This window comes from Plectrocnemia conspersa, unplaced genomic scaffold (assembly GCF_051122295.1).
Source record: "Plectrocnemia conspersa isolate PC_06_02 unplaced genomic scaffold, ASM5112229v1 ptg000005l, whole genome shotgun sequence".
NCBI classification, from domain to species: Eukaryota; Metazoa; Arthropoda; class Insecta; order Trichoptera; family Polycentropodidae; genus Plectrocnemia; species Plectrocnemia conspersa.
In genome coordinates, this window is record NW_028277169.1 from 1,429,994 (window position 1) to 1,450,596 (window position 20,603).

At 31.8% G+C, this 20,603-nt stretch overlaps 3 protein-coding genes across 3 annotated transcripts; all 3 read left to right on the forward strand.

The window, feature by feature from the left end:
- Positions 1 to 20: 20 nt before the first annotated feature.
- Positions 21 to 1,140, forward strand: LOC148234633 (serine/threonine-protein kinase 3-like). The gene is made up of 3 exons (XM_088186961.1): positions 21 to 177; positions 538 to 646; positions 802 to 1,140. The coding sequence occupies exons 1-3, from the start codon at positions 83 to 85 to the stop codon at positions 1,090 to 1,092; spliced, it is 495 nt and encodes a 164-aa protein (XP_088043087.1). The 5' UTR covers positions 21 to 82; the 3' UTR covers positions 1,093 to 1,140.
- Positions 1,141 to 3,859: 2,719 nt separating this feature from the next.
- On the forward strand, positions 3,860 to 5,912 carry LOC148234634 (la protein homolog). The gene is made up of 6 exons (XM_088186121.1): positions 3,860 to 3,947; positions 4,495 to 4,580; positions 4,660 to 4,826; positions 4,896 to 5,243; positions 5,307 to 5,409; positions 5,491 to 5,912. Exons 2-6 carry the CDS (start codon positions 4,502 to 4,504, stop codon positions 5,715 to 5,717), a joined length of 924 nt encoding a protein of 307 aa, XP_088042247.1. The 5' UTR covers positions 3,860 to 3,947; positions 4,495 to 4,501; the 3' UTR covers positions 5,718 to 5,912.
- A 12,092-nt stretch (positions 5,913 to 18,004) lies between these two features.
- Positions 18,005 to 20,603, forward strand: LOC148234635 (uncharacterized). Its single transcript, XM_088186358.1, has 5 exons — positions 18,005 to 18,071; positions 18,187 to 18,241; positions 19,560 to 19,821; positions 19,897 to 20,088; positions 20,259 to 20,603. Exons 3-5 carry the CDS (start codon positions 19,566 to 19,568, stop codon positions 20,294 to 20,296), a joined length of 486 nt encoding a protein of 161 aa, XP_088042484.1. The 5' UTR covers positions 18,005 to 18,071; positions 18,187 to 18,241; positions 19,560 to 19,565; the 3' UTR covers positions 20,297 to 20,603.

Consider the following 20,603-nt stretch of genomic DNA (forward strand, 5'->3'; position numbering starts at 1 on the left):
TTTCGAAGTCCCAACAAAAACTTACTTTGTTTTCGAATACTTGGATATCACCTTATCTGAAGTGAAACTGATAAAAGAGCACATGTCAATCAAATTTGCCGAGATTGAAATAAGCACCATATGTAAATACATTTACCGTGCTTTGAACTACTTACACAATCACGGAATTTTTCATGGGTATGTATAAATATAAGTTGAATCCATACTCGTTTTACCAATAAATAATTACATAACATTTCATTCGTTTCGCATTAGAAGTAAAGTGAAAGAGCAGAAATTTGTAAAAATAACAAAATAGATTAATTTAAAAAAATATTCTTAGCCTTACTTTTATATCGAAATTGAGAGCGGATTATGTAATTAATATTCAGTTTTATTTGTGCGTTGCTCCTTAGATAATGTTTACATAATACATTTATAGATATGAACAAATTTTAAAATGTATAATAGCAAAAAGTAATTCTTTTGAATAGTGAAGCGACCGCTAAATAACCACTCGACTATACTTGAATCAATATTATATATTGTAATTTATAGTGATCTGCATGCTGGCAATGTGATGTTGAATAAATCTGGTCACTTGAAGTTGTGCGATTTTGGAATGGCTTGCAGTAAAGGGAACGCTAACGTTGTCAATTTCGAAAAAGTAAGTACTATAAATACAATTTCAGATTAGCTTTTTTTTAACTTACTGTTATATATTATCCTTATTGCAATATAAATATTTTTGTAAAAATAATTGTAATTATTTGTTACCTATACAATTTTATTTAATATTTTTTTTACATATTTATTTTTCAGTCAATAAAATGCGACATATACGATGCTGCCATCATCAGCATGGAGCTCTCTGTCGGTCTGGGAATGGTAGATATGGATAACCTAAAAACAATGTACCGAAGTGCTACTAAAGGTCGCTCCGCTGAATTCGCAACATATTTGAAGGCATGCAATTTGAAAAATTATGCACTGTGCTGTCCAATCCAAGACTTGCTGCAACTCGATTTTTTTTTGCACAGTAAAGACGAAGACCATTTGGCAAAAATTGTATATGAAGTCTTATCTATGTCACATATACTAGAAAATATTTAGTTTTAGCATATATACTCGTTATTTGTTTGATTTTTCTTCATAGTTATCTTTTTGTATACTCAAATAAATTTTATTTTGTATTAATTAAAATATATCTAATAAAAAATAATTTTTAATCTTCATATAACGTTTTTTTCTTGTATAGTGACCTAGGTTCCTCGTGCCAATTAGGGATTGCATATACGAAATTCGCGAATTCCGAAATATAATTATAAAATTTTTCTTATCAAAAAAGTTTGTTCAATTGTAAAAATATTCTGTTTTTCAAGAAAATCGAATGGTGTTCTTCAAATATACGCAAAACAAGAATTTGGAAAAGAATTGAAACTTATCATGGACATCAGAACTAGGTGGAATAGCCTAGTCCAAATGCTTGAATTTAACCAACTAAAAACTGTGTTAGAAAGCATTGATTGACCAACCGAATTCCGAAATTATTTATATTCGAATTCCGAATTTTTTATTTCGTCGAAATTTGCAATCCCTAATGCCAATGTTGCAATCTCTATACTTTATAATGGTTCTTTACAGTTAAGAATGAATAATGTTTGACTTTTTACTACTAAATATAATAAAAAACTTATTTAAATGAAATATTTTTTTTTATTTGCTTATTCTTTCATATTAAAAACCATTAATAGCATTGGAATTTAATTACAGTACATAATTTAAAAGTTATTAGGTACCATTTTATTTGTATTCTTTAAGTTCTCCGATTCAATTTCTTCATCTGACATTGCGGGTATCGGAGGTGAACAGAGATGGCAGTAATAATCTTTAATATTTGCATGTATCACATTGTCTATCTCATTTTCGTAATCGATTTATAATAATACTTATAAGTATCATCATCTATCAACGGTTATTCAAAATACAAAAAAAAAACATTTATTCGTTCAGTTTCGCCCAACAATTCAAGATGATCATACTCAGCCTCCACTGAAGCAACGCGTTAAAGCAGTTACTATACTTATTTTCACCTGAGAAATGGATTGGACTTCGACTTAATGAAAGTGTTAAAACTATAATTAGTTTTAGAACTTTCATTAGGTTAGGTTTGGGTGTAAACAGAAAATAAACGTTTCGCAACTGTCAAATTGAGTTTTATAAACATTTTAGAGCACCATATTAGCGCCTATCGGTTAAATTATATTTTTGCTAGTAGAATATATATCTACTGGTGAAAATGTATTTGGACTTTATTAGTGAAAATATAACTTACTGAAATGACATATTTAAAAAAATATTTTTGCGATAGATTTGCGACTGTTTTTTTTCTAAATTTTCTTTTATGAATAACCACATGAAACTGTATTCATTACTTATTTATTTTGCTGCATTAAATCCAATTGTCAAATTACCTATAATAAAATGTATAAGAACATTAAATTTATATAATTCAACTGGTGCTGTTGTTGATTTTTCGTTATTTCTTTGCTTCTTCCTTGGGTGTTCGATCTGAAAATTCAGATCGAATACCTAAATTTACTATTACTAATTTACATTCGTTGAATATTTTCAACGAATATATATCATGTCCAATATTTTTTAAATGTTCAAAAAGTGATAAAGTCAACAATAATTTCCAAACAAATTTTAACACAAACAGCTCCTTTTATTTATTATATAATATGTATAAAAATGGCTAAAGGAACTTATACCTGAAACACATCAGTATATAGGTACATATCAAACAATTGTAGTTTAGTTCAAATTTATTATTTGAGGTCGGTTTTTAATTTTTTTATAAATATATTCTTGCTCTAATTTTTTCCAAAGTTGGTCCTCCCTAGGAGAAAGGGCCCCGGGAATATGTTCCCTCTCCCCTCCATTTCGGTAGGCCTGGTTCTACTAAATTTATTTTAAAGCAAACTTGATTCATATTTTATTTTTTTAAGTAAAAAAATATGATTTTTTGTTGTTAAAATCATTTACATGCACAAAAAGAGATCATAGTGACTTCAATTACCCCTTGATTTTCATTACCCCATTATCCCCTACTCTTTTTCCTACAGATTAATTTTTGAAACATTTAGACTTATTTTTTTAAAATACGAATTTCTGAATTGTTATGAACAAATGTCTCAATTTCTGTATATTGATATTAAATGTTTATGTTCTTATATTAGGTTCAGAATTTTTTCGTATTTTGAACCGTTGGAAGTATATTATAATTCTTCTGCAATTGAAACATATTTTTAATTATAAAAAATAGTATATTTATATAGCTGTTTTAGCTCATTCATTAATTCGGTTTTTGCTATATGCGCTAGAAAAAGCAAACAAAAAGAATTCTCAAAATTAAAAAAATGTACAGCCCGCTTATTCACATTTCCCTGCATATAATATAGTTAAATTATTTTATTGCTCTGAATAATTAACATATGCTAATTTTAGCGAACTTATATTTTTTAATAATAATATAAAAAGTAAGAAAATTGTATATCAACTAACAGTAGTAGAAAAAAGGGAAAAAATAGTAGCGCTCATAATATTCGATGTTATTTAGTTATGGATTTTTTTATTATTTTTGTGTGGCAAATTATAATTTTACCGGAATCAAAATGTGCAATGGGTTCTTATTATAGGTATAATTTATAATTCTTATAAGATTAAAAACGCCATTTTTGCGTTCATTTGTGAATAAATATATTTGCAAATTAGTTCAAATGTAATTTAGAGATATACAAATATAAGATTAAATTAAAATGGTCCCAATGGTCTAAACACCCAGACTGTACATATTTTTAATCCTTGCCATACTAACCGCTCGGCCGCGGCAGCAACGCGACCGAGCCGTCCGCCGAACGCAGCCATTACGCCGGCGTCCGTTCGAGTCATCGTACGTGATTTCGGTACGTGTGTTTTTTCTTTCTCTTTTTACCGTGTATCCAGTGGTGTAGTGGGACCTCTTTTAAATATATATATTAGTTTATAGTATAATCTATCTTTGTGTGTACAAAAGTTTGCATCGAAACTTTGTGTGTGTGCCCGCGCATGCGTGCGCGTGCGTGCGCGCGCGCGCGCGTGTGTGTGTGTGTGTGTGTGTGTGTGTGTGTGTGTGTGTGTGTGTGTGTGTGTGTGTGTGTGTGTGTTTTCGTGTATATTTCAGGAGTTCGTTATTTTTTTCATTCTCAAGTGATGTCGTTGTGTTCTTGATTTTTTTACAATGTTTTCAGTGAGAGATAAAAACGTGCGGCCGCACGCTTTTATCTCTCACCAACTTCCATCATTTAACACGCGATCGAGCGGGAAAAGAGTCGTTACGTCGCAGCAAGCAAAATAAATAGGATCATTTTTTCCGGGTGCACATAAATTGAAATCTCATCTATACACCATAGTTCGCTAATAATTCAATGCAATGAGCTTTTAATAATTTTAGTGCTTTATGTGTTTTTATAGTGTCGTCATGGAAGTTTCGGCTGTAGATGGGCCTGGGCCTTCATTATTTGAAAAAAAAATAATTCGTCAAGTGGAATACTACTTCAGTAATATCATTATTCATTTGAGTACAATTTATATCGGTGTTTTTTTGTTGTTGTTAAAGTGTGTATTTTCTATTTATAGGTGAGTGTAATTTGCGTAAGGACGATTTCCTTAAATCGCTGATCGATGCAAACCATGGATGGGTCAAATATACTAGTCTGTTAAAATTCAATAGACTCGCCGCTCTATCTGTGGATAGAAATGTCATTACAGCGGCTCTGAAAAAGTCGGAAAAGCAACTGGTTGAGGTGGGTATAATAAGTGAATTAATTAATGACACGTTTATCGTGATTTATATGTGTGTTGTTATTACTTAGATAAATGAAAGCGGGACGGAAGTTCGACGTTCTCCCCGGTTTCCTCTTCTGGAATTGAACGAAGAAATGAAACAGAATTTAAAGGAGCGTACCGTATATACATACCGTTTTCCTAAAAATGAAACCACTCTAGACGATTGTCTGAAGTTATTAAGAAAATTTGGTAAAGTGGAGAATGTTATCATGGGAAAAAAGAAGGATGAAGCTACCAAGACGATCCGCTTCAATGGCGCAATAATAGTTACGTTTGTGACTAAAGAAGCCGCTGAAAAGTTTATAAATACACCAATAATACGATTCAAAGGAAAAGAATTGCAAAGATCTTGGAACGATATCAAGAAGGAGAGTGTAAGTAGGTGTTTATTTTATCGATCCGATCGAACAGATATATTTTATTTTATAATTTTGCAGAAAACTCCACATATCGTTTTACCGATAGGCAGCGTGTTGCTTATACGAAACGTACCAAAAAAAGTTCATTATGACGATATTAAAAGAAAATTGAAGGAATTTGGTAAATATAATATTTTTTGATATGAATAATATCATGTAAAAATAATAGTTTATTAATAAAAATATTTTTATTTTGTTTCAGATTCCGATGAGCCACATGTAGAAATTAAAAATTTTAACGGTTGGGTGCGATTCGGTAAACGTAATCTGGCAATTTTGGTATTCCAAAAGTTAAACGAGGGGATAATAACAATTAAAAACATCCAACTCAAGTGTGAATTACCCTCCCAAAAGCAGGAAAAAAAAATACTGGCAGATATGGCTGCAGAGCTAATGAAGAGGAATATTTTAAAAAATAAATCAATCTAGCTCAACGAATCCAAGATAGGATCAGAGACGATGGTCTAATTTTGAAGATCATTACGCCACTCTTTTAATTTTTAACTTTTTATTCATTTAAATATTCCTTATATCCAAAAAATGTATTTTAATGTTTTTTATGTTTTGTGCATTAGTTTGTTCTGATTTCATAAAATAATAATAAAAATTGTTAATTTACAAATACTATGGTATTTTTATTTATTTTTCTAGTAAATATTTTATTAGTTGTCATAGAAAAGATATTACATTTTATTCATAATATCTAAAAAAAATATGCAACACAGAAAAAATATATTTAAAATACTCGATTGACAAAGCCCGGAGGTAAGTGACACGCGGAACTATGAGATCAACGTAGAAGAAACTGGCAACTGACTACATATTGCTGGTGACAATAGAAACAGGTGGCGCTAGGAGGCAAAAAAATAATTTAATAAATAACTAAACATAATATGACATGACATGATTAAAACATAAGTTTTTATAAGAATGTATTATTTATTAATTGCTGCATTAAATCTACTTGTCAAATTACCGATTATACAATTTATAAAAACATTAAATTTGTATAATTCAGCTGGTGTTTCTTTGCTTCTTCCTTCCGTATTCACTCTGAATTTTCAGATTGAATACTTAAATTTACTGCTACTAATTTACATTCGTTTAATATTTTCTCTTATGGCTAATCTTTTTTCTAAGCGTTCAAAAAGCAATAAAGTCAGCAATAATTTGGGAAAAAATTTTAACACAAATGGAGCCGCGTCAAAAAACTACAATCTGTTCGCTCCTTTTATTTATTGTATAATATGTATAAAAATGGATTAAGGAACTTATACCTGAAATACATCAGTAGTTTTATTATTTGAAGTCGATTTTTACTTTTTTATATATATATATATATATATATATATATATATATATATATATATATATATATATATATATATATATATATATATATATATATATATATATATATATATATATATATATATATATTCTTTCAATGATTTTTTCCAGAGTCAGACTTGTCAAGGAGAACGGGCTCCGAAAATTTTTGCCCCTTACCCCTCGTTTCAGCAGGCCTGGGTCTTTGGAAGACTTCTACCTCAAGAGAAAAAAACAACGCAAGATGGATCTTCGCCTTCTCAAGGAATTTCCCCCAGCTCCTTGTTTTGCGCCAGGATTTTTCAGTTAATAATTCCGACTGCACTGGCATCTCGTTACGTCATCCAACCACCGAAGCCTTGGTCTTTCCGTTCATCTTCGGCCATCTGGCAAATTATTCAGGAGTTGTCTCGGCGGTTTGATGAAGTCCATTCGAGCAACGCAGTCCACTAAGGATTCTGTGTCGAGACAACCCGGGAATTCAAAGATTTTTTGCTGTCTCGAGTCCCGGGAATTAGTAAAAATAATAATCCTGGACTTGAGACTTTCCGATTCAAATTGTGTTTAATATACCCTATATTTTTTTAATAAAATCTGCATAGTCGCAGTGGCGTAGCTATGGTGGGGCGGAGGGTGCGGGCCGCCCCGGGCGGCACTTGCTTGGGGGCGGCATATTCGCGATGGGATCGTCCAGTGTGGTTCTTAACCCTGAATGCACTAAAACATATATAAATCCACGAATTTAATAATAATCAATTCATTATTTTAAGAAATGCTGATTTTATTATCCTGCAAAAAATATATAGGGGGGGGGGGGGCGGCAATTTTAAGGATCGCCCTGGGCGGCACATACCCTAGCTACGCCACTGCATAGTCGTATACAATCCATGCCCGGTTTGTATACGAGAAGGTAGAGCTTTGGACACGCAACTTGTTATTGAACCACCAGAATATTACAACCGTGAGAAATAAGAGATTCAACTTTAAAAATGAGTTTTAGATTTTAGACTCAACTGGCAAGCGGACTCCGAATCTAGATGTTTTGTTCAACACATTGCGTACAATTAAGCCAACGTCAACGGAAAGCGAGCGAGTCTTTTCTACGGCTGGAATATTTGTCAGAAAAACCAGGAATAGGCTATGTGATGTTTTTGTAAACATATTTTTACTTGCAAAAGAAAAAGTTTTTTATAATATAGATATAATAATTTCGATTAAAATATTTGTATTAAATTAAATTTAAATAAATTTCGAATAAAATATTTTTAGTTTGTACCTATGTTTGTCCACACATAATATATGCTAATTTTTTAACATAAATTTTTTCCATGATTTAAATGAAAAACAGTCAAAATTTGGAATTGAAAAACCCCGAGATTTCAGAATCCCTACAGTCCGCCCACCGAAACCTTCCAACATGAATGAAGGCGAAGACACTCTCCTTGCTACGGATTGTTCTGATACGCCAATCACTGCCCTCTTTTATGGCTCCATATATCCTGCAGAGCACCTTCCTCTCAAATTCAGCACATATATGATCAATATGTTATAGATTAATATCATGTATTTGTGCGACGAGATAGAATTAGTGATTAAAAAAATTACTCAGTTAAAAAAATCATGGAGAAAAAATAAAGAGGGAAATAATTTTGTGTATCACGACTAATTATCAGGTAAATATTATGAAGATATTTTTACTAATTTTTAATGCATAATTAAAATATTTTACATAAAAATATGATTTAAGAAAATATGTCTATATATTTATTTGTAGAATAGAAAGGGTTAACTCGTACCTATTATTATTTATTCAAGAAATTTTATTACCACGTTAAAAAACATATAAAATGCCATTTTTGTCAAATAATCATAGCTAGATCTTCTGACAAATTTTGTGAAAGTTCGACTAACATGACAGCTTCTTGTACTCCAGCGTGTGTCCTAATCGCGTTTTAATATTAAATAAAGCTTTTTTTAAATTCTTCCCAGCGAATAGTAAAACGAGAAAAACGCGTATATTCTTTCAACTGTTCAGAAAAAAGTTACCACCAGTGGGTGGATCTTGCTTGGGTGAGTGTGTTTCAGTCAAATTTAAACTATGGTTATCATAGTTTACAAATAATGCCAAGTGATTCCTGGCAAAATTAAATATACTGTTTGAATATGGATTATTACCAACTTCGTTTTGGTGCCCCCATAAAATCATGCGCCCGGAGGCATATGCCTCCTCTGCCCCCTACGCTGGTCGTCAATAACATTGAATAACGCATGACGACACATTCAACCAATGTTTGGGGTATAAATACCTATTTTTTTATGTAGAAAAACGTTATTTTCCACTTTCGCAGACGTTAGAGCCAAAAGCCAGAGTAGATGTTCATAACAATCTGGTTCCTGAGCGTGGTAAAACGAACAAGTGCATATTTTTCATATACATTAATAAAAAATATTTAAATTAAAAAATGAATTTTGTTTTGAAAAAAAATAGACGCGCTGCTCCAAGACGATATTTCACTGTTAGCAACCCAGATCGCAATGGCGTCTCGTGACGTTAGTGCGATCTGGGTTGGGGTGGGGGTGTAAGACGTCGGCATCGGTCCATAGGCATCGGTTCATAGGCGTCCGTCTGGGCATATACACGAACAGTGTTTGGAAGTATTTCTCAAAACTAGTCATTTTTAGTAGGCGGTATTTTTTTGTTAATAATTAAGCAGCTTGATTTAGAGTTAAACTGAAAGGCTCATTACTTCTAGAAACTTATCAAGGTAAGTCACAATTATATTAATTACGTATTAGGTTCCAATTAGAATTAAGATAATCACAATATATTTCCGATCTTGAGATCAATGGAATAGGGCAAAATTGTATCTAATTTTTCGGTACGAAAATCTAAAAAACGTTAGCGGCAAATTTTGCTTGGGTCAAACAAATTATATCAGTCGGACAGCTGACTATTTGGGTGGGTTAAAATAAACTATTTACTATAACCAAGAATACATGCCTCATAAATATTTATTCGGTTCCGGTAGGATTATAGTTTAAAAAATGTCAATTCATAAGGAATAGTTAAGACCTCGTATATAACCGTCATTTTACGAGCGATTGAAAAGTATGTTTATATTATTCATTGTTAAATGTTTCTATGGTATTACTTTCTGATTAAATTATTTATAAATATTTATAAAAAATGTATAATGGTGAACCATTTATTTTTAAATAAATCGTTGGTCAATCAATTATTGTTGCAAGGTGTAAAACTTCGCTTTCGTGAACGGGGTTTTTTTTTCGTTGTTAAGACAACGTGTTTGAGGTGGAAGCGTCGTCGATTTGCTGTTGATTCGTCATACGTGTGTTTCTTTTTTTATATTTTTTACTTAGGTCGTTGTATGGTGCCGAATTTTTTACGCCGATTGGTCGATCGGTCGTGGAACGTTCGAGATTTTTTTCTTTTCTGCTTCATCAGCATTTCGACAAACTACATTCTGTAATTTAACTAAACTTTTCTTAAACAAGTATTATCGTGATGTTGAACCAAAATCGTTGCATCGTCAGCAGTTGGTGAATTTTTCTCACCAACACCATACATTTTCACTGCGAAACATTTCGTCAGTGGCGTAGCTATGGTGGGGCGAGGGGGGTGGGCGGCACTTGCTTGGGGGCGGCATATTTGCGATGGGATCGTCTAGTGTGGTACTTTACCCTAAATGCACTAAAAAATATATATATCCACGAATAGGAAGAACTTAACAATAACCAATTAATTATTTTTAAAAATGCTGATTTTATGACCATGCAAAAAATGTTTAGGGGGGGGCAATTTTAAGGATTGCCCCGGGCACCACATATCCTAGTTACGCCACTGCATTTCGTCATCATGTTGCGCTGTTGTTATTTACTTATACTACATTCAGTATTTTTTTCGATTTTGTTATTTAGTTATTAAATACATTGAGAAGTTTGTACCAATTACCATTTACGAGCGTTGTTTAAAAAGTTACCTGATAAAAGTATTTTTTCGATTAGTCGGCAACTTTTTGCCATCTTGTCTCGATGACAAAAAAACATTTTAATCCAGCAGATATCCAGAAAAGCGTCCTTAAATTTATTTTTTATCTTTTCTCCGATAGTTTTATATGTCAGAATAACAAACACACTTACTCAAAAAGGGTTCTAGGACACTAACGCCCTGGACATATACCCCCCGGACGATAACCCTCCGTCAAAAACCTCCTAGACATTAACCCCCCGTACAAATAACCCCCCTGACAATTAACCCCCGTCACGTATAAAGATGATATAGATATTACTTAACACGTTTCGTCACGCTCTATTATACTTAATAAAACATATAATAACACCATTACCGAAGTTTAGCTGTATTATACATATGTATCCAGCCTAAAGAGAGCCAAATAATATTTTTTATTTTTTTTAAAGCCGCAATCTTTCTTTCAGCGTAAATTACAATTTATATATATAATTAATTATTCTCTACCTCTTTCGTAAATATGTTAGTTTTATTGATATTTTAAAGATTCTGTATTTTTCTGAGTGAAAAAAATTAGTATTGCTACTGCCCATTCGTATTAAACACTATTTTATTAAAATAAAGACCATTTATTATAAATAATAACAACTTATAAAAAATACTTATCTTTATACGTGGTGGGGGTTAATAGTCAGAGGGGTTATTGGCACGGGGGGGGAGTTATTTGTACTGGGGGGGTTAATGTCCAGAGGGTTTTGAAGGGGGTTTATTGTTCGGGGGTATATGTCCAGGGGGTAACAAATACCCATTTGATTTAATATGCTTTAAGCCCTCCAGTTAGGACATATTTGTCAATTAAAGCAATTTGTATTGAAAATAGTTCGATTTTTATAGTCAATCTGTATATTAATTGTTTATATCATAATATTGTATGATTTCGCATAAGTTAAAAAACGATTTTTCAATATAATTGTTTAATATGACGTAAATGCTTAATGTATATTCTTAAAAATTTACATCAGCAAATCATTTGTCATATTACATGTATGCGCTTTATACTTCTTGGAAATTGTTGATTTTGAAGAGTGGTTTTTCGCTCTCTTGCAAAATTTGAATTTGCTTGATTATAAAAATTAATGATTACATGTGTCGATAACGAAACTAGAATATATGTACATAAAATCGATCGCTATAATAGATTGACAAGCAGGCCCGGTCCTAAGTTATTTGGCGCCCCAGGCAAAAACTAAATTTGCCCCCTCCCCTCATTCTATTAACACTTTAAAAACTCATTACATGAGCGCAAAAATATAATTTAAATTAAAGTAATCTAATATTATATTTGATACGATACTCTTTTTTGAGATTGTGGGTATTTAACCTCGGAACCCTGTTAACAGCTACAAACGATGTCAGCAAGGAGGCTAAGATCGCCGTCGTTGTTCTTCTCTCCATACTGTTAATCCTTCAACAGCTCGACTTCATGGCTTCCACCCTCTTGAATTCGCATCAAATAGAAATAATATATGTATGTTTTTATCGCTTTACAGCGAATCGCTTAGCGCATCAGCGCAGCAAAGAATATCAGATTATATTCTTTAACAGTATTGCTTGATAATTTCAAGTGAATATTGCGCCTTTATTTGCTTTCACAGCGCCCCAGGCGATCGTCTGTACTGCCTGCCCCTCGGGCCGGCCCTATTGACAACTGATAATGAATCATATACTATGGTATGTTACCATTGGTAACCAAAGAGCAAAGTATTAAATGCTATTCAACCAGTCAAGATTGTGCGCTCTTTTTTATATTGATAATATATTTTTTTATTTATTTATTTATAAAATGTCTATACATAAACAATTAATATTTTTTTGATTATGATATTGGAATGTAAAGAAAAGATCCCATTGGAAGCCTCTCCATATTTTTTATTACAAAATCTGTTTTTTTTTATAATAATTATTTACTATTTTACATTTATTATTTGTCATGTCTGTCGAAAAGATGGTCTAAGTCGTTTAAGTCGTCTGGTGTAGTCATATCTACAGTAAAATAGTTCGGTTATCATTTTGTTTGGGTGGAGGTTAAGGCTGGTTTTACACGTGCCGGATGAATTCGCCCGGCACCGGGCCGGGGGTGGTGTTGTATGGGCTAGTACTGACCATTTCAGACGTGCCTGACGAATCCATCCGGCGCCGGCCCGACGCTGCCCAACAACACCACCCCCACTACACAAATCCATCCGGCACGTGTGAAACCTGCCTAAGTGTAGTTTCCCGGGATTGGAATCCCTAATCATGACTCATTGGGGTAACCTGTTTGGTTACGATGGTCTTAATTTAATCTAAATAAATAAATGAATAAATTAAATAAACCATTTTTGTGTTGTTGCAGATCAAAATGAATCCTACTACTAACGATGTGCAAAACAGAAGACTGAAACTTAAGAAGTCCAAGGTTAAGATACTTCAGCGTTGTGTTTTGGAGAGGGGCGAAATTTCACTTGATGAATACATCAGCGGGGAAGATCGCATAATTAATATAAAAACAAAGGCGTTCATTGCGTGGGACCTGGCCGACTTTTTACAGAGTATGCTCGATGGCGAAAAAATGGCGAACACTGTAAAATCAAAAGAGGACAATTCGAGTGAAGGAGCAGAAACCAAAAACGAGGTTATAGCGGATTGCTCTGAAGAAGCACCGATTATATCATATTTGAAGCAATTTGATGATCAAGATAACGGCAGTTCTGACGAAGAGAGTGACGTTTCCATAGACAGTATATTAGAAGATAAAATTGAAGAGCTGCTATTGACAGATAAATGGATATACGAACTAGATTGTAAATTATTTTAGTTAAAGTAAAAACCTATGCCAATATCATGCAAGTTTCTGCAAAAACATATATGTTTTTTGTCATAGGTTTTTAAATTCACATATGCTGATTCATAATTGAAATTAATTAATACTTTATTTCAGAGTCATGTTCAGAGAAGTAATTAGATATATGAGAACATAAATCTGTGAATGAGCAACAACTTCGACGTGGACCGATTCGCCATTAATTTTAATATTTTATATCAATTTAAAAAAATCAAACGTGTAATCATCCCATTTAAGCAATTGCTTATATGTTACTTTTAAAGTGTTAATTCTCATTTTCGCTACTGTATTTACAAGTCCTCAAAAGCGGTTCTGAAATATATCTTTGCCATTTTTTCTATCTTACTTTGGTTTCATAACAAAATTTAATCTTTACTGTGGACTCTATAATATGACTAAAATTAAATCTTTCTTAGATACAACTTTATAAGAAATACATTAGTTTGATCTACTAATTTATAAGCCATAACATTTTTGTAACAATTAATCAATTTATCCGTAGTTGTAATTATTTTTGAAGTATGTACTAGTTTTAATCTTTAGCTTTTTAAGAAGATTATCAACCCTCTTCTTACATATATTTCTTATTGAACCAAATGCAAATCTAAATTTATCTGTATTTTGTAATTAAAATTTATAATTATACATATTTTTTGTTATCAACATCTAAATAAAATAATTGTATACAATTCCGTTTGATTTCTGTTCGCTTGAATAATTATACACCCATACACCTTTTTAATTTAAATCATAAAATCATATTTATAAAATATTCAGTGTCGACAGCCATTATTCAATTTCATAGAATATATTCATTAATGTTCTAATTATTAAATCATATGTGTATATAAATTACAATATACACACACATACGTGATTAGTAACATTACAAATAAATAGTTATTTGATTAGGTAATTGATACTTTCATTAAAAAAAAGCGATGAGTATTTATATATGTATATATATATCACAACATACCTTATATAGCACAGTTATGAGCTACAAGAGTTGATTCAGAATATGGTAACGTTGTTGCAACCTTTGTATGACGTAATTTAGAACGAGTTACAAAGCTTAAAAATCGTTAATGTTCAACCCGACCGGAAAGGGCAAATTTATCGTTTCGAAGAATGCATATAGACGCTACGCAACAATTACTCCAGTGCTTCAGCACAGTTATGAGCTACACGAGTTGATTCAGAATATGGTAATGTTTTTGCAACCTTCGTACAACGTAATCTAGAACGAGTTACAAAGCTTAAAAATCGTTAATGCTCAACCCGACCGGAAAGTGCAAATTTATCGTTTCGAAGAATACATATAGACGCGACGCAGCAATTACTCCAGTGCTTCCTAAAGTTTTCTCAAGTTGCATCAACAAATATAATAAGAAAAAAAGTAAAAGTCCCCCCTGAAAAAAATGAAATGGCGTCTGCTGAGTAGATAATATTTTTAAGAAAAAAATTCTTCCTATTTCGCTTAAAATGAGGAATGACCGCTCTCGCGTTTGTTAGACGCAATAGTCTATTTATAATTAATTTTTTTTGGAAACCATGCACAAGTACATGTATTAGGATTTTTTTGCAAAAGTTTCATGTTGAAATCCACAAAACGCTGCGTTGAGTTATATTGTTATATACAATAGTAGGTAGGTACCTATAATAAAATTATTTTATCAATGGTTTTTAATATATCAAAATTAAAACCTAATTACCTTACATTTGAAATGTGTTTTATTTATATTTTACGATAGATATATACTATTTTTATAGCAATTATTTTGACTCAAAGCAATTTCTTAGTGTGATAATATAAAACTGAGAGTGAGCTTTAAAATTGAGCATCTTAAAGAAAACGAATTAATCACATATTAGGTATTATGTTTGTTATTGAAGATTGCGGTTGAAACCAAAAATAGCTTTTTACATGAATAAATGATTCAATATCATGTTTTATAAAAGCATAGAATGATAAACATTGACAAAGTGTAGTATATCAATATGTATATATTCACATACATCTATTCACAAGAACCCAAATAATAATCTTAAAATAAATAAAAGCATGGCTGATTTAGTGTTTATCTCATCCGAGGGCAGTCTTATGATTAATGAAGCCAGTATAACTAGTAGGTGCAAAGATATGTAGCAAAAAATTATCGACAAAAACAAATTTGCGAAATCACTCAATAAATTTGGTAGACTGTTGATTGTTGCAGTTAACTGTTTTGGCGTTGGCAATCTAATTTATATCTTCTTTTCATTCTCCATAAAAAGATGGGCAGTTCTAAAAGCGCATCTGGTATCCTAGTCAAAAGTGCCTAAATATTTGTCAGATACTAAATGGGAGGCACACGCAAAAGCCACAATAGCTATTTTGTAAAAAATATAGTGCTATCACTGATGCCTTCGGTCGCTTATATAATCACTCTGATGTTAATCTAAAGCAGTCATACTTCACCTTTTTTTCCTCCAGGCCAAATACAAATTTTTGCGTGACACGTGAGCCGCAGCATAATATAATTATGTAAAAATAAAGCTCAAATAATTATTACTTCATTTTATTTTATTTTTATTTCTCACACACATACATATTTTATATGTATATATATAGAGTCGGCTCTTATTTTTTTCAATGTGTGATAGGCGCCTTTAGCGCCTAAAGAATATAACTTAAAAAATAGGGCAAAACAAATATTCCATTACACAATACATTACAAAATAAAAATACACAATACAATACAAAAAATAAAATTGAGAACTAATAAAAAAATATATTTGTAAGATTAAAAAAATTGAAAATTACAAAAATTTTTAACTTTGCTTTAAATTTTATTAAATGTCATTAAATTTGTATACTTTCATTTATACATTTAGTTTGTATACAGTAGACCCCCCAATAACACGGACAATTGGGTACGTGCTATTTTGGTGCCCGTTACTTTATGTGTGATATATCTCACCACACGCGCCTGATTCGTAAGAACGTATTGCAAAAAAATATGGGTATTTTCTAGCCCCCCAACTATACACACCCAAAAAGCACGTTCCCAAATTACCGTGTTATTGGGGGGTCTACTGTACTTTAATTTACGCTACGCTTATTTGTACTTGTTTTGATGTCAACGTATTAAGAAATTTTCATTTGCATTTTTTTATTCGTTCTTAGTTTATTTTGTCTTAAAATTTTCATGGGTGGCAAATAACAGGTAATTGTTTTAAGAGATATGTGCATTTAAATAAATAATTTGCTCCATAAAACGAATTGTTTGTGCATTACAATAATAAAAAATGAACATTTTAAATACATAAATTTATTATCAATACAAAACATTAGATTTAATAACATTTTATTTTTAGTTTGACCTAAAACGAATAATCTGTGCATTCAAATAAATAAGTTGTTTAGCGTTGATGTAGCCAACGACCAAAGTTTAGTAGCACTGCTCCTGGTCAGTACAGTAGTTCCTCGGTTTTCGTCGATAATCTGTCCGAAATCAATCGTTTAAATCTGAAACCAACGAAAATCGAGGCAATTATTTGTAGTATGTATTAATATTACGAGACAAGTAATTGTAGTATGTATTAACACTCGCAATCAATAAAAAAAGCGCAAAAACATTAACGTTGGCAGCGCGTGGGTCACGTACGCCGACGAAATCTGATGCAACCGACGAAAACCGAGACAATTTTTTTTTCGGAAAAAATCGACGATAACCGAAGTCAACGAAAACCGAGGTACCAATGTACTTGGATGAGTGACTGCTTGATGACACATTAGGTATCTTCGTCATAATGCGATAAGTTATTAGTCAACTATAACAAGTCTTTCGTTAAACTGTTGGATAAGTTAGATCCAAGCGAACGGTAGCGTTGATCAGAACAGTGAACACTCCATGAATAATTTTAAAACTTACCTTACATAAATGGTTTAATATACCTTATTATTAAATATATAAATTATTTAATTTAAGGGAATTTATTACAATAATAAATAAGATAAAATATTGATCAATAGTTATATATATTTAATCTCTACTATTGCTTGAATTTCATTGATAAAGAGAAGGAGGAGCAGAGGACCGTTAACAAGCGAACAAGTTAAATAACGCAGACTAAAACAGTGCTACTGGTCTGATAAAGCCCGGCCAGTAATTATGTATATATTTGAAATAGTTTTACGATACACGAGCTCCCGCAACAATCTGTCCTCTTTTATCATCCTCAAACAAAAATTCCCGAGATGTCATTGAACCAAAATTACCGATATGCCCTTTTTGATCTCCCGTAGTAATTTATCCTCCTCGAATAAATATTAGCTACAGTTTAATACCGAAAGAATATAAAATAAAAGGTTAGTGGTTATAGTTTAAGGGGATAAAAATAAAAACCTTTTTAAATTTAAGCGAAATTAAAATATAGAATAAAAAACAGAATGATGCCATATAAAAAATGGTTTTAAGGCCAAGTGTTTGTAGGGACTTTTCGTTAGCTCGAACTGACGATTCCGGCCCAGTTGCCGTCGAGAAGTTGCGCCGTAAGCGTCGTTGTCTCTTACACCTTCATAATATCTTGTTATCTCGTAATACTATTCATTCTTTTACTACGCTTTCATAATATCTTATTGTCTCGTAATACTATTCATTCTTTTACATATATTGTGCTTCGCTCGTCTTCATTTAACGACCTATAAACAGAATTGTGAAGTGGAATCAAAAAAGTTACATTCGCCGCAGTTCGTGAATATACGAAGTAAGCAATATTCTTTATTATTTTCCGTTCCAACAAAACTACACATTCAGCAATTTCGTAAATACTTTTTCTAGAGTGAATTTATACTCTAATTACGACGTACTAGGGTTGCTCAAAAAGTTTCTTGATTTTTATTTTTTTTTTAATATTATTCCTTTTGGCATATCTAGTTTCTAAAACTTATCATCGTACACCATAGTTTTGAATACACGTGTCTTTTTACGTCTAAATTCGAGTATTCCCGCGCGAATTTTGGTGGCGTGGCGATCGCGCGATTGAGACAATGTTTCACCGGCCGCCACTGCATAATCAGGGCCGGCCCGAGGGGCAGTCAGTACAGGCGATCGCCTGGGGGGCTAGATCTTGTGGGGCGCCGTGATACCAAATAAATGCGCAATATTTACTTAAAATTATCAAACAATATTGTTAAAAAAAAAGAAAAAGTTAAATAACCCATATGCATATAACGGTCCGATTTCCAAAATTTTCAAGATTACATTTTTTAGCTCCCGCAACATTCATAAATGAGTAAAAAATTTCGAGATGACTATTCGCTCCCTCAGCATCCCAAATTGAACAAAAATGTCGGAGATGACTTTTTTAGCTGTCCTAGTTTAAAGCCTAATAATTAATGTAAACTTATGCATATGTAGACTTACCGTATTTATAAAACTAAACCCGGCAACTAAAAAATGGTCATTTCGAAAATCTTATACTTATTTTTTAGTTCACCAAAATGGTGAACTAAAACATAAGTCGTCTAAAAAAAAAGATTATCTCGATAATTTTATGACCGAACTAACGGTCTGAAACCAGGACAATCTCTATTCAATCTCAAACCGCGACCGATGGTTTGAAACTGGGACAACCCTGGTCAAACCGGGTCGTATAGTATAAAATGGGAAAATAGCGAAAAATCGATATATTTTTAATTTTATATGATTTTAATTTTTTTTTATATGAATAAAACATGTATTTCCTGAGTTTCCGAGCATCGCATCTCTATTTCTTTATGACCTTTTACAATTCTCCATGTCTCAGTGTTTTCAGGTCACTTAGAAAAAATTATGAAATAGTTTTCGTTTACATTCTTTGGTTTATATTTTCGTTTATTATATTACATATAATATTACAAAAAAACACACAATTGTGTGAACTGTGAGTCTTTAAATATTGTATTTTAGATGTCACTTTAATGTTTATTAGGGGGCCACACTAATAATAAGCGCCGGGGTCTGATCTTTCTTTCGGTGGCCCTGTACATATATATTAAAAACAATTTATGAGAGATATTTACATCTTTTTTGTGTTTTTGCAGATCAAAATGAGCACCTCGTGTGAAAGCAGCGTACTGAAAATCAAGAAGTCTCAAGCTGAGATACTTATCCATTGCATTTTGGAGAAGGGTAACATTCCCTTCGATATTTTTTATGATGGAGTTTGCCAATCAGTGACGCAATATGGAAAAAACTTTTACGAGGCATGGGATTTGGCCAACGTGCTTAATAATAAGATAAAGAAGAGGAATGAAGCGGGAAAAGATAAAGTAACTGAAAAAAAAGACAGCGCTAAAGAAGGAGGTAAAAACAAAGCGAAAGAGTACAATGCTAAAAAAATAATAATAATTGATAAAACTAACCCGTTTTCTTCATCAGATTGTTCAAAAAATATGGAAACAAATCTTCCTTCTGAACTTCAACGCCCGCTTTTGATTTATTTGAAGAAATATGAAAACGAAAATGATGACAACGAAGAGAGTGATATTACAATAGAATTCGATTTCGAAACGGAACTTGAAGATTTCTTATTGAATTCCAATAGCAAGAGCGACTCCTCTGACTCTGATTGTGAGTAAATTTTTTATATAAAAAACATACCAATAACGAATAAATTGATACAGAAATAAGAATTAACATAATGACCTTAAAGTTTGCCGGCAATTAGATTTGTTTTATACATATATTTTTCGATTAACATTTATTATTTAATAATGGAAATATTTATTATCGCTTTTCAGCGGATCATCATTTCGAAGAAATGTATTTATCAGAATAATCGTGAGCAGAAGAAGAACATACTTGCACAAGTCTAAGAATGTGCATCTGACCTTCTGAGTTTTAATATTTTATTTTATTATTTTAATATCTTTGCCGTTATTTTGTGTATTATTTAGGTCTTCTACAAAAATCTTAATATATAACGTAATTTACCTATATTATAATGTTAATATAAAAGAAGATGCTTTTTGAGATTAAAATATGCTCAATTTGAGTCTACTAATATGAGTATGAAATCTGAAAAAGCAGAACTTCATAAATTGTATCAGTATTTGCAAATTAAACAAATAAAAGTTTTTAAAAGT

Excerpts from the sequence above, each read along its gene's own strand:
- LOC148234634 (XM_088186121.1), top strand. The coding sequence starts at position 4,502 with ATGGAAGTTTCGGCTGTAGATGGGCCTGGGCCTTCATTATTTGAAAAA. Across the intron at positions 4,827-4,895 it reads CGGAAAAGCAACTGGTTGAG|ATAAATGAAAGCGGGACGGA; the intron begins GTGGGTATAATA and ends GTTATTACTTAG. Across the intron at positions 5,244-5,306 it reads ACGATATCAAGAAGGAGAGT|AAAACTCCACATATCGTTTT; the intron begins GTAAGTAGGTGT and ends ATAATTTTGCAG.
- LOC148234633 (XM_088186961.1), top strand. The coding sequence starts at position 83 with ATGTCAATCAAATTTGCCGAGATTGAAATAAGCACCATATGTAAATAC. Across the intron at positions 178-537 it reads AATCACGGAATTTTTCATGG|TGATCTGCATGCTGGCAATG; the intron begins GTATGTATAAAT and ends TGTAATTTATAG. Across the intron at positions 647-801 it reads ACGTTGTCAATTTCGAAAAA|TCAATAAAATGCGACATATA; the intron begins GTAAGTACTATA and ends TTTATTTTTCAG.
- LOC148234635 (XM_088186358.1), top strand. The coding sequence starts at position 19,566 with ATGAGCACCTCGTGTGAAAGCAGCGTACTGAAAATCAAGAAGTCTCAA. Across the intron at positions 19,822-19,896 it reads AGACAGCGCTAAAGAAGGAG|ATTGTTCAAAAAATATGGAA; the intron begins GTAAAAACAAAG and ends TTTCTTCATCAG. Across the intron at positions 20,089-20,258 it reads CGACTCCTCTGACTCTGATT|CGGATCATCATTTCGAAGAA; the intron begins GTGAGTAAATTT and ends ATCGCTTTTCAG.